At 47.6% G+C, this 12,624-nt stretch overlaps 2 protein-coding genes across 17 annotated transcripts in view; both read right to left on the bottom strand.

Annotated features, from left to right (window-relative positions):
- PDLIM1 (PDZ and LIM domain 1) overlaps positions 1-2,175 on the bottom strand; it is a 46,315-nt gene extending 44,140 nt beyond the window's left edge. For both annotated transcript variants that reach the window (XM_059820840.1, XM_059820841.1), the window contains exon 1: positions 2,079-2,175. In XM_059820840.1, the coding sequence (XP_059676823.1) occupies positions 2,079-2,174 (96 nt within the window). In that variant the 5' untranslated portion in view covers position 2,175. The remainder of the gene's footprint in view (positions 1-2,078) is intronic.
- Positions 2,176-4,824: 2,649 nt separating this feature from the next.
- SORBS1 (sorbin and SH3 domain containing 1) overlaps positions 4,825-12,624 on the bottom strand; it is an 80,633-nt gene continuing 72,833 nt past the window's right edge. For 11 of the 15 annotated variants that reach the window (XM_059821476.1, XM_059821485.1, XM_059821481.1 and 8 more), the window contains 4 exons: positions 10,067-10,126; positions 9,250-9,440; positions 7,844-7,956; positions 4,825-7,022 (listed from right to left, as the gene is read on the bottom strand). In XM_059821476.1, coding sequence (XP_059677459.1) covers positions 6,955-7,022; positions 7,844-7,956; positions 9,250-9,440; positions 10,067-10,126 — 432 coding nt within the window. In that variant the 3' untranslated portion in view covers positions 4,825-6,954. The remainder of the gene's footprint in view (positions 7,023-7,843; positions 7,957-9,249; positions 9,441-10,066; positions 10,127-12,624) is intronic. The other 4 variants (XM_059821487.1, XM_059821489.1, XM_059821490.1 and 1 more) reach the window with 2 other exon arrangements.

Genomic DNA, 12,624 nt, shown 5'->3' with positions numbered 1-12,624 from the left:
CAGGGCAATGCTCTCATCACAGGCTACAGCCTCCCCACCCTCTCATTCCTATCAGGTAGCACCCCCCTCCCCACACCTTGGTGGGACCATGGCCCTCATAACCCTTGGCAGATGCCAGTCCTACAGCCAGAGCTCACCTCATTGTGTGAAGAAAGGAAGGCTCCATGACCAAAAAACTCTCTGGTCAGAGCACAGGTACCAAATGCAATAAGCAAGAAGAAAAATTAAGTTATAGCCCCAGTAAAGTCATCACACAAGGAGGATCAGACTCTTTAAACAGGGACCAGATCTTTTCTTACATGGTGAACGCAGGACTTGCCGAGACCTTTGCTCCTGAGCCAAGGGGACAAGCCCAGGAGCCAACCACAGGAAAGATTAATGGCTTGAAGTCTTGGAGGGGAAATGAAAAATGTCAGAGGGGCCACAAGAGAAAGCCATGATAAGAGCTGCCAATTGTCAGCATTTACGTCACCACCACCAGAGAGGCTATTTTATTACATTTTAGTTTCCAGGGTCACAATTTCTCATATGATGGTTATTTTTGCCACTTTGCTGATCTATGTCCCTTGGTATGTGCCCAAAAGCACTGACAAATGTGACCAAGGAGAAGAGGTAAGAGCAGTGAGATAGGACTTCAGACATACTTCTGCCTGAGAGCCTTTAGCTGGAAGGAAATGGCAACAATTACCATAACAATGAAGTAAATATCACTTCCCCTACGCTAAAGCTGCTTTCATGTCCAAAAAATGCTTTAGAAGAATGAGGCATTATTACTGTAATTGAAAGAGATTACACAGAAAATTAATAACTTTCCCCCCCTCTGTGCCTTTGACAGCAACCGCCAGCTCTGCCGGTCCCAGAGCCGGCAGCCCGCCCCATGGCACCCAGGGTCCTCCAGGCAGCAGGACCCCACGACAGGAGCTATTCGGAAAAATCACAAGTTTCACCATCCTGTCCTTTAAGGGCCGTTCACAAAAGCTCAAGTTCTTGTATGTCCCACTTCCAGCGGCCCTTCCTCACCTGAGGCCCACAGGGACTTCAAAGCCCCGCAAAGGTGACGGCAGAGGCCAGAGCCCAGGGCTGCCAGCAGCTCGGCGGATGCCCCTGGTTTGCGGGGGGATTGCTGGAAAGCAGAACAATTCCTTCTCTCCTGAAGGGAGGCCGGCCCCGACAAGATGCCGAGCAGCACACCTGGCGCAAAGCCACGAAGGGACAGGGAGTTTGGGGTGTATTGCCCCCATGCAGGAAGAGACGTGCGCGCGTGGCCTTGCTTTTTGTGGGTCTGCAGGCAGCGGCTCAGGGCAGGGCCCGGCTCCCTGCGAGGAGCAGCCGGCAGCTGGGCGGGAGCACCTGCGCACAGGGACGTTTGGGCGCAGGTGGCTACGTGGGCAGAAAAGCGAGGTGCTCTGAACCCAGCCCTGACATCTTACAGGCAAACGCTGGGGCGGAGGAGGGCAAGTTAAGTTACACCACTAAAACTGTTTGGATGTGAAACTTTAATTGTAATTTCCTGACTAATTCTTCTTTAAGTGAGGGTAAGAAGGACTTAGAAACAGGCAGAGGCACTTAGCATAGGTTAATATGGCTTCTGTAAACAAAGGCTTTTATTTTAACTATACATGGCAAGCAAAAGCAGGCGAGCATTCAACACCACCTCAGTGCGACTGCTTCCCACAGGATGGGCTGCAAAGCCCGAATCCGGGGCTGCCGGGAGCAGAGGGGATTCCCTCTGACTGCGGTAAGGGGTTTGCTGCGGACAAACTGGGGAGGGAGGGTCGGTAAGAAGCAAAGACCCCGGTCAAAGCCAGGTTAGGGGGCTGCGCGGGCCACCACGGGTTTCTCCATAAACATTAAAAAAAGAAAAAAACCACAAACAGACAGGGGGAATAAAGCGAAAAGAAGCCCCCGCCCCGGCTGCGTCATCAACCCTGCCTTTGTGCCACCAGCCACCTGCCAGCCCCAGCCCCAGCCCCAGCCCCAGCCCCAGCCCCCCCCGGACCCGCCGCCGCGCAGAGCCCGTCCCGGGCAGCCCCGGCCCCCAGCACCGCCCGCCGCCCCGAGCCGCCGCCGCGCCCTACCCGGGAGATGGTGAGGGGCTGCTCGAAGTCCCGGCCGCCCACCAGGCGGAAGCCCCAGGGCCCGGGGCCCGACAGCACGATGCGGTGTGTCCCCATGTGCGCGGCTGCACTTCGCGGGACGCCCGGCAGCCCCGCCGCCTGTACCGGCCCGGCCCGCCCCCGGCCCGCCCCGCCGCCGCCGGCCCCGCCCCGGGGCTCCCGGGCCCCGCCGCCGCCGCCGCCGGGCTGGCTGTCCCGCCCCGGGGGCAGAGCTCCCCGGACACCGCCGGGCGGCTGCCGCCTTCTCGAGTGTAAAGCCGGCCCGCCGCGCTTTAAGGCGAAACCCTCCCGAGGGAGGTTGGCGGGGCCGAGCCGCTGCCGGAGGACGAGAATTTCGGTCTTCGGTAAACCCCGACCGTCTCACGCGCCGTCTTACCCCCCGCGGCAGAGCTGCACCTCTGCCGCAGCTGGAGCTGACCCCCAGCAGAAGGCAGGACGGCTGCAGAGCAAGGCACCGGCGGGCACCGCACGCCAGACTGCCCCGGTGCGGCATCTCCCAGGCAAATATGGCTCGGCCTGCTCCAGCCTGGTGGAATGTTAACTCTGAAACCTAATGGAGGCGATGGGTGCTTAAGGAACGTGGAGACATGGCAGTGCGGGACATGGTTTAGTGGGCGTGGTGGTGTTGGGTTGATGGTTGGACTTGATGATCTTACAGGTCTTTTCCAACCTTAGTGATTCTGTGAAATAAGTGGCACTGTGTGCTGCTTCCCAGCTGGGAGCTGATGAGAGGGCAGAGGCTGGGAAGGGTATTACCTTTCCCATAATTTAGTTCTGATTTGCCACTGCTTTAGGTAGTTTTGTTTAGCCCTTTAGGGGTGGCACCACCAACAAAAGAAGGAATTATCCTTTATGGATTTTTCAGCCAACCTCCTTAGCTGTAATTCAGGAAAAATAGTTGTTCCAGTTGCATGTTAAGCCCCCATGGATCTGACGATGGACAGGTGAGAGAGGTTGGTTACAGTAAGGATGCTGGCGTTTACAAACTGAGCACAAGCTTTGCTTCTTATTTAGTAAATAAATACAGCTCAGGCAACACAGAACACCAGTGAGCCAGAGCACAAGGCTGCTGCCGAAGCTGGGATTCAGCCGCAGCCAGGGAGTCTGGAGCAGTCAGCAAGTGGGGATGAGGTGGATCACCCAGGTGCTGGCCCTACAAAACACAGCCATGAACGATCCTGTTGCAAGGCTTGCCCTTGCCTCTGCAATCCCCTTTCTTGGCTCCCTCCCTTTTCCTGCATTAACTTGTCATTTCACGAGTTATTTCCTTCTGAGGTACATGCATCCGGACTATTAATCTCATCTCTATCAGAGAGCAGTAGTTTGTCCACCACATCATTACACATCTCCTGGCAGCGAAGAAAGGTACCAAGAGCTCCCTTCCGCCCAGGTGTGGGGGATTTCCGAAGGACTGTGACACACCGCTCGGTCCTCTTCCCCTCTCTGCACTCCCAGCTTCTGCAGTCACAAAAGCATCTCTGCCTTGTTCCCTAGCAAGTAGATTAGGATAGAGAGTGACATCAGGAAATATCGAGGTTCAATAGCTATAGATGAATCTCTCTCCCCTCCCTGGCCACGGCACTGTAAAGCAAGGGCTAGAGAAGCTAGTGACTGCAGCAAGCTGGTGGTCAGGCTGCCCTTTTGCTTTTTATACAAGAACCTGCAAAACAGAAAAATGGGCTTGTGTCCATGTGCTTTCTAAGGACGTGTAAAATAGCTTGAGGCTTTTGCTGTCCTGTTAGTTTGGGTTTAGGATTGGCTTGTTTATAATTTAACTTCCTAAAATCATTGCGAATGCAGCCACGACGTGTATCTGTCTGCCTGGCCATCCGGTCACGTAGCTGCAAAGCTTGAATCTGTTGCCCAATTTTGGCTCAGTCTGAGGTGGAGGTCTCAAGGACATTAAACTCCTTGCAAAAGACGAGCCTTTGGGGTGGGCACAGCCCTGCTCAGGCAGCATGCAGGAACCAGGTGTGTGGAGGTGCAGGGTGCACTTTCGTGGTGCTTGTGCGTTACTGCGTGCCAGCGAGCCCACCTGGGCAGCTCAGCTCCGGCCCTCCCTCGCTTTGCTCCTGTGGGGACTGTTCCTTTACACAAGGCACAACCAAAAAGCCCCAGCTAGCTCTCCTGCTGCAGGGCTGGGAGACACAATGCGTTCACCACAGACCTTGCACAAACCCACTGAATTAGTGCTGCAACCGCACCTGCCTGGTCAGACTGCAGCTACTGCAGAAGTCAGTGTCTTACGGCTTTTGACCCAAGCCAGACTTAAAAATGCACATGTAAACCCAACATCAATTGACAACCCTTCCCACAGAGGCTGGCATTTGGGGTTTCTTGTCCTACTTAACCTGTGTGGTCTTCTCATCTGAGAGAGAATCACAAAGACCCTTTGTAGAACAGTGGACTCAGGTGCGCTCCTGAGCTCCCAGGTCTGCATGCATGCCACAGCAGCTCCACCCTGACCCCATGTTACAGTGAGATCTGGCTGTAAACCAGCTTTTTCTCTGCTTTTTACGCCTTCATTTCTTCGAGAAAAAGTCACGGCCTGCCTACAGCTCAGAAGGGAGAACCGGTGAGCTCAGGTCAAGTCATGAGGTGGATCCTCAGCTGCAGGAAGCCCATGGCAGACACCGACTGCTCACTATGGACACAGCCAAAGGCAGCCACAGAGGGGCACTAGTACAAAAGTGCATTGCTACAGGAAGAGCGGGAATAGACTTTATTTAATAATTTGTACAAGGAACACAATAGTAATTCAATAGTTCCATTTATTAATTGTCGAATAGTAATCCACTGCAATAAGAAACAAAAAATCAACACAAAAATAAGTTGCGGTTTGTGTGTGTGTGTGTACGTATGTGTGTGTAACTCAAAATGCAAGAGCAAGAACAAAAAATAAACTTTTAAATGAGTATGTTATATACAGTCAGTATCATCGTGTTACTTTGCTGGATAGATTATTTTGGTGTTATCCAATCATAGCAACAGGCCTAAATATTGCTGCAAATAACTGGAGGGCAAACCCAAAGCAGAAAAACAAACCCATAAATAAGATGCAGGATTAAAGGTATCTCCTGCAGAAAAGAAACAGTGGTGCTTTGTGTTATATCTGAAACCCTTTCATAATGGCTATTTTGTGCTAAAACTCTTTATGTGAACATACATGGAATTCCATCATTTAAATAAAAGTGGAAAAAAATCCCAACCTTTCATAACTGCCTTTTTTTTTCCTCCCTTCACTCAATGTGTTTAAATTATTTTTCTATACAAGGTAAGTACATTGGCTGTACAAAGTTAAATATACATATTTACAGTCAAACTTCTGAGACACTGAGTCTTCTCTTCCGCTGACCTAGGCAGAAGACAAGCCTATTTGATTGCAAACCCAGGAGTATGGCTAGTGTATCAAAACATTGCAAGTCGTGCTAACAGTTAGTTGTAGTTACTCTTAATAAATCTGTATAAAAGCATCAGCATAAAAATAGGCATTTTATATTATTAAATACGGCTTATGACAAAATAGCAATCTAACCCTTTGCTATTTGTATGGTAACTGTAGGAAGCAGAGTCTGATAGAACCGGTTTTGTTTATGCTTTTTCTTAATAACAAAATGTCTATCAAAAGAGTATTCATAGTGGATTTACAGGCAAGCAGACAGGCAAGCCATGTTTTTTTTTCCTCAAGGAAATACAAATCTATGTAACTGGTAATAACTGCTGGGAACAGCTTTCCAAATTGGTTAGATTTTTGTATGACTAAGAGGCAGCCAAAATGCATGTATTTATTTGAGACCTACCATTAACAGTGTAACCAAAAAGAAAAAAAAAAAAGGCACCCTCAGTGGTATGTTGCTCAGATTTATCAGAGCCTCTAAGAGATTTAATGCCAGGAAGGAAGAAAAGTCTTCACCCCAAAGAGTATGCTTCAAAAAGTGTGTGATCCTTTAGGGCCAGCAACAGGACAGGAGGAGCAGAGAAAGTGAACGGCCATAGGACTCATTAACAGGATTTGCTCTCACGGATGTTCTGTTTATTCGGTTCTATTCTTTGTGCAGATAAATGTCAAAGCTAGGCTGATTTCTCTTTAAAAAACAGGACTCAGTTTGTTTTGATGCACACAATACACTCACACACACACACCCTGCACAAAAGAAAAAATACCCGCAGAGATAGGCAGTATGTTATTAAAGGGTTTGGGATTTTTACGCATTTGCATTATGTTTTGGCTGACCTCTCTGGATTAAACCACCAGTCCCAAACTCCTTTTCCACACAGAGCTCTGCAGTTTAACCATATCAGCTGTCCTCTGCCTGTGCTGGGTCTTAAGGTGCATGACATGAAGGAAGGGTTTTCTATGGAAGTGGAAGGCAGAGCAAAATGAGTCTTCAGCGAGGCAGAAACCGGGCAGAAAGCCTGGCCTACCTGACCCTTGCCAGCGAAAGGGAGCAGCTGCAAGGCTGCATACTGCCCCAAAGCACGGTCATATCTCAACACACAAACAAAACCTATACCATGTGCTTCCCTGAAGCCTTCTCAGAGGTAAGTACTCCATACAAATTAAGATTATCACCAGAACTCTTGCTGGGAAGGGGAGAGGAATACACAAAGGCAGCACTGTAAACTAGAAACTGTCTCTTCTTCAGCAAACAAATCACACCCTGAATCCACTGAAGCAGGGCTACACATTCAACTCAATACTGTACCACATAACCACATCCTCCTAACATGTCTCATCTCTTGTCTATTACATTCATAAATTGTCTGTTTCTTCGCTGTTTAAAAACACCATCTGGAAAACAACCCCATTGTTTGTCACGGTGGAATCACTGTTATTTTACAGGTACAGAAGCTTCACGTAGTTGCCTGGGAAGGTGCCGAATTGCCGTGTTCTCCTGGATGTACCTGTTGCAAAATAAAACACAAGGAAGCCAGAGTAAGATGGAGCCATGCAAGGAAGGCTTAGGGGTTTAAAAAAGGTAGAGTGGCAGCCTCTTCTGCCTGCAGGCACTGCTTTCTAAAACTAAATACAAATCCCAGTCAAACAGCCTTTTGGTATAGACGAGATCAGAACTAGTTCTACTACTAATCATCTTCGGTCTTTCCTTTTAACAATTATTAAGGTGCTGGTGAAAGCTCCTGGGCCTATAGGCTAGGAGCCAAACTCCTATCAGTGTAAATGAGCTAATCTCCCGTAAGAAGAGATAACAAGCCTAGATTTGCAGTGTTGAGATGGAGAATGCTGTCCAGACTTGCATTCTTGAAGGTAAAGGGCTAGATTTTGCTAAATATACAGCTACAGATGAGGCTGGATTTTCAGGGACTGCAATTCCCATCTGTGTGTTCTCTTCATCCCCTACTTGCCACTTTCTGTAACTTGCCATGGCTCCATCTGCTTTGGAAAAGCTACAGAAATCCAATTTTCCTTAGTTCCCTCTGTTGCTCTGCCATCTGTGTGAGCAAGAAGGATCAGGAGGAAGAGGGGAACAAGGAAATAAAGAGCAGAAAAAAGGAAACACTAGAGAGCTAGCAAGGAAGACAAAGCTCCACCACCTTGCACCTCAATTTTCATGTTCTTGGTGGGAAAAGATGAGAAATTGTTAAAAAAGCCGAGTTGATGTTTTTCACCGTTTTGACCATGCAAATGATAGCAGCTTCCAGACGCTCTGCAAAATTGCTCATCTGCATCTCAAAAAGCTTTGCTGACAGGCAAGTGTCACACTCACCCACAAACCAGCCATCATCACATTTCTCCATGACATCGACAATGTCACCATCCCTCAGTTCCAGCTCATCATCGTTCTGAGGAGTGTAGCTGTAGAGGGCTTGGTAGCTAACTCTAAAACCAGAAAGATACCGCACATTAGCCATTGGATTTCCGTGACATCCTTTCAGAAGCAGATGTCCCCTTTCCAATTCCTATTATATTTTGTTCCATGCAGTCTGGACCCGTGTTTTCCATTTGAGAGGTGGAAGCCAACTACCTTAAATTGACTGTTGTCACAAGGTCATGGCAGTAAAAAGTGTCACGCCTGCACTTTGTGGGATATGCGCAGAGTTTCTGTTTCCCTTTCACCATATGCTTGTCTCCATAGACTGTGACAACTGGAGTCTTCCTAATGCGCAGCACCTAGAGAGTGTACAAGTGCAGGCACCCTATTGAATGCAAGCCAAAACCTGGATACGCTCACTCCTGGGCTAAATGAGGTATCTGTTCCCTTGCCCAGGCACACAGGCAAGGGATGACCAAATGGTAATGTGAAGGACTTTAGAAAAAGATGCCACCTACTCTACTGCACTAAGGTTGCTGTATAAATAAATCATGGCTGAGGAGGAAAGGTGCAAACAAAATCAAAGGTTGAATCCTGCCCTGAGATACCACTTGCACCAGAGGCACTCTGTAGTTATTAGAAAGGAACTTTATGGAGTGGAAACAATCTCTGGGCAAATTTGGGGAGGCTTGGATCCCCTGACTGTGGAGAGTGAAAATAACAGCTGATGTGAGACTTTCCATTCTGCTTAAAGCAGCGGGGGAAAGCAAAGACTCCTTTCAGGAGCCAACTGCCAATGAACTTCAGTCCCCAGCACACAGTACAGGCTACCAGTCTCAAAACCATCAGTGAAAGGCCCCACCAGCGGCAGCTCCAGGTTTAAATGCATCAGACAGCTTTGAAAATCTCAGCCAGGGTCTCTCAGATCATTCAGCCACCAATTCATCTGCGGAACTGGCCAAAACCACACCGAGTGGCAACAGTGTTGGGACTGCTCACTGTACTGTGAGAAGCTAAGAACAGGGGTGATCACATTGACCCATGCCATATGAGCCAGGTGTAGCCAGTGGATATTGTCTCCAGCTTCAAGATACAAAGACGTTGAGATAATCTCCAGAACCAGCACGTATCAAGTGCCCAAAGCAGACCCAGTCCTGGATCATGAGGTCCTTGTTTCAGATGCTATACAGACACAAAACTACTCATTATGATGATGATGAGGCTATTTTTGTTCTTTAAAGAAAAGCTGACACTTCCCATAATTAAACTCCCGAAACACTGAAGCTTTCACACCTCCCCATCTTCACCACCACCGCCAACAGACAAGGCCCCTGGAAGAGATGGGAGCCAAAAGGACTTACATGTCTCGTGGTGTTTGACTTCTGTCAGGGCTGGCTCCTTGCTGCTGTGCTTGAGGTTGCTGAGAAATGATGAGAGATGGTTTATGGTCATTAGAGGTCACCTTGTGGCGAGAGTCAAGAGGCTGAGAAACAGTACTGCAGTAATGAACAGACTTTTCTGCAATGTTTATGATCTCATTGCAAACAGCTTCCTGTGTGGTAGGCAGCATTGACATCCAAGAACACCCAAAGAACAGTCAACAGGGGGGAGGGAGGGGAAAATATAGACAAGAAGAGATGGGACATTCCAGATGCAGCGCATAAGTCCAGTTAAAAAAAAAAAAAAAAAAAAGAGTTGTAGATCCAGGTAAATATCCAGGTAGTGGAGTGCAGAAGGGATCCAGGTGTAAGCATGGAAAAACAGGCAAGATACAGAAGAATTTGGCATTTAGTTTGAAGATTTGTAACAAATACATATACATATATTTTTAAAAGCAGCAGCATAAGAGGTTGCAATTAGTTATGCAGTGGCACCATTGCAAGTGCTATGAAGTCAGTTCAAGAATGCAAGGTGGGCTGCTCCATTCATGCATCTTGCTTCATTTAACTTATACCCAGGGACTGGCAGCACAATTAGCGCAACTTCTCATTGGCTATGAATGTTTTTCGAAGTGCTAAATTACCTTTTTCTGTTGCAAACAAAACAATATATGCAAACAGATAAATATGTACCTACTTTGCAGCTAAAAATGGTGCTGACATTTTATCTCTGCTGAGGTGTTACTGTCTGGGCAAAGAGAGTCTAGGACTACACACCTGATTTAAACAGTGGCCTTACCACATAGCTCTTTTCAGACTCTGTGAGATCTGGTCCAGCTCTCAATGAATGGTGTGAAGGCTGTGTGATCACCAAGCAAATGATAAGGAAGACATTTTAGCAGATGTTGTATTGGTCAGAATTAAAAAAAAAAATAAATGGAGTGCAGACAACAAAAGAAAATTAACAACTCTTCCCCTCCCACCCCAACACCACGCTTCTTGGACAACAAGGTCTTTCATTTACACAAGAGACATTAAGGCTACAGTAACGCAACTGCACTGCAGCACACAGAATGCTGCAAAGAGAAAGGCGACAGCCAAACAGAAGCTCAGAGCAGGGAATCAGAGTGGAAGGTTATGGACACCGCTACAACCAGAAATGGTACAGTGTCATGCTGCATTCCTGTAGGGGTAAAAAAAAACCAAGGACAGAAGCACATACTTGAGAGCATCAAATTTGAAAGGCCATGCTGAGAGGAACCTGCTTCTTTTTTTAAAAAACTTTTCAATGACTTTGATACAGGAGAGAACAGTGACTCACTTGCTTCTTAAAAAATACCAGCTCAGGTCCTCCAAAGGGACAATGCAGTGTAGCCCCATCAAAATCACTCTAGTTTGTACCAAGCAAGGATCTGAGCTGCTCTGTTAATTCCCACAACGAGGCAGAGCTTAAGGTGAGAGGAAGCCAGCTCCAAACAACACCACCTGTGAAGCTTCTGGACTCTGTCCTGCCTCTCTCCTCAGTCACACCTCTTCACAGGGACTTGCATGTCCCAGGGCACAGCTAGGAAAATCAGGATGTTTGGGGTTGGAGGTCTTATGGGGAAGGGGAAAGTCACTGAGAAAGTCACACAGGTATCCAGAGGCTGGTTTTGCATGCTTTTTGCATAGTCAAACACCTACTGAAAGCAAGAGGCATGCTGTGAGCAAATGGGATGTCTGAACTAGTGTAGGGTTATTTGTACTACCTGCAGGACTGCTTGGCAAAGTGGATTGCATAAGATACAGAGCATTGCCATCCTCTGTGATCATTCAACACAATTTTCAACCCAAATTCCAAAGGCCTCAATTTTTATGCTTTCCCTCCTCCTCTTTATTCATTTCACCAATGCCCTTCAGTAAAAGGCTTGCTTTCTCACAGCATCCCGAGACAGAGCAGAAGCAGAGGACAGAGGTTTGTGACACCTTCAACCCAAGCATGCTCAAAGAGTTTGGAGAAATGCGGGGTGATGAGCTCATCCCTGTCTAATTCCCGTTCTCAAGGCTCCTCTGAACAATATCTTGGACCTCTGGAGCTGTGCCCATCATTGTATTAAAGCAAACCGTCTCTTTTCTTGAGAACTGTGACCCACTCTAGGCCAACCCAACCCCAATGCAACTCTTTTGTAGTCAGCTGTACTGTCTGGGGCTGGAATCTGAGATCACTGCCCTAAGAAACAACGCTCTGTTACCACGTATATTTCTATAGAGAGAAAATGAAATCTAAGTTGGATGGGCTAATTGCAGTGGAATTTGCATTCAAGGCATTGACTGTGCAGCCTGAAATTGTCACAGGATTTCTGGAAGTCATTCCTGCCTCTCTATCATCAGCCCTAAAAGGCAAATGGAATTATTAGAAATTTAAAATGAATATTGTGCAGACCAGCTGGATATAGTGCATCAAATCTGATGAGATCAGAGCTAACTCAGGTGGTCAAGCAGCTGGGAAAACCAATTTCCAGGCTGAGGTGAGAGGCAGCTGTAAGAATGATTTTTTTTAATTCAAGAAAGTGCTTCTGTGCTCCATACTAATAAATCGACTGCTGGAATTGCTCCATGAGCTCCTAAGACCATGTGGTCCATTTCTCATTGATTACTTGTGACCTCCCTGACCAGCTTTTCCTCCAAAAAGCATTAATAACTATGAATTAAATTAGTTATTTGAAAGCTAAAAAATTGACACTATCTCTGAATGCTCCATGCTGCAGACTTGCGTGCTTAATACCAGGAGGTGCTGCCTACCAGCATCAGAAACTTGGCCACGTTCTCTTTCCTGGCAGGATCCTCACAGGGACTTCCATGAGGCAGCTGGGCAGGGGCAGAGGCCAAGCAGTTCCCTCCCCTCCTAACAGTCCCCAGTCCCGATAAGACACACAATTAAGTGGATCCCCCTCTGGCTTCTGCTCCACAGACCCAGGCAGCTCCTATCGAAGCAGTGGGTGTCTGTGCACTAACTTCCAGGGCTACAGCAGAGCCCTACAGTGAGGTGATGAAACACCCCGAAGTCGGCAACTATGCAGCATTAGCCAAACAGGATGAAAAACTGACCAGATCAGATCCTATAATTTTAGGCTGTAAATGTACCACTCCACTGCTTCAAACAAGTGACCTTGATAGCATGGCCTAGATGGCTTTTTAAAAAAAAACAACCAACCTACATTATTCTTGCAGGGACAGAAGAGAATAAAGAAAAAAAAAAGGTGTTATAGGTCCAAATGCTCTTCAAAAACAAGTTCAGAAAGACAATGTACTACCTACAGTAGTGGCTCCATGTGCCAGAGGTGGCTGAGGAATCAGTGAGTATGGGGCACAGCTCCA

This window comes from Gavia stellata, chromosome 9 (genome assembly GCF_030936135.1).
Source record: "Gavia stellata isolate bGavSte3 chromosome 9, bGavSte3.hap2, whole genome shotgun sequence".
NCBI classification, from domain to species: domain Eukaryota; kingdom Metazoa; phylum Chordata; class Aves; order Gaviiformes; family Gaviidae; genus Gavia; species Gavia stellata.
Note: the sequence above shows the minus strand (reverse complement) of the source record. Positions and strands in the feature narration are given on the sequence as shown.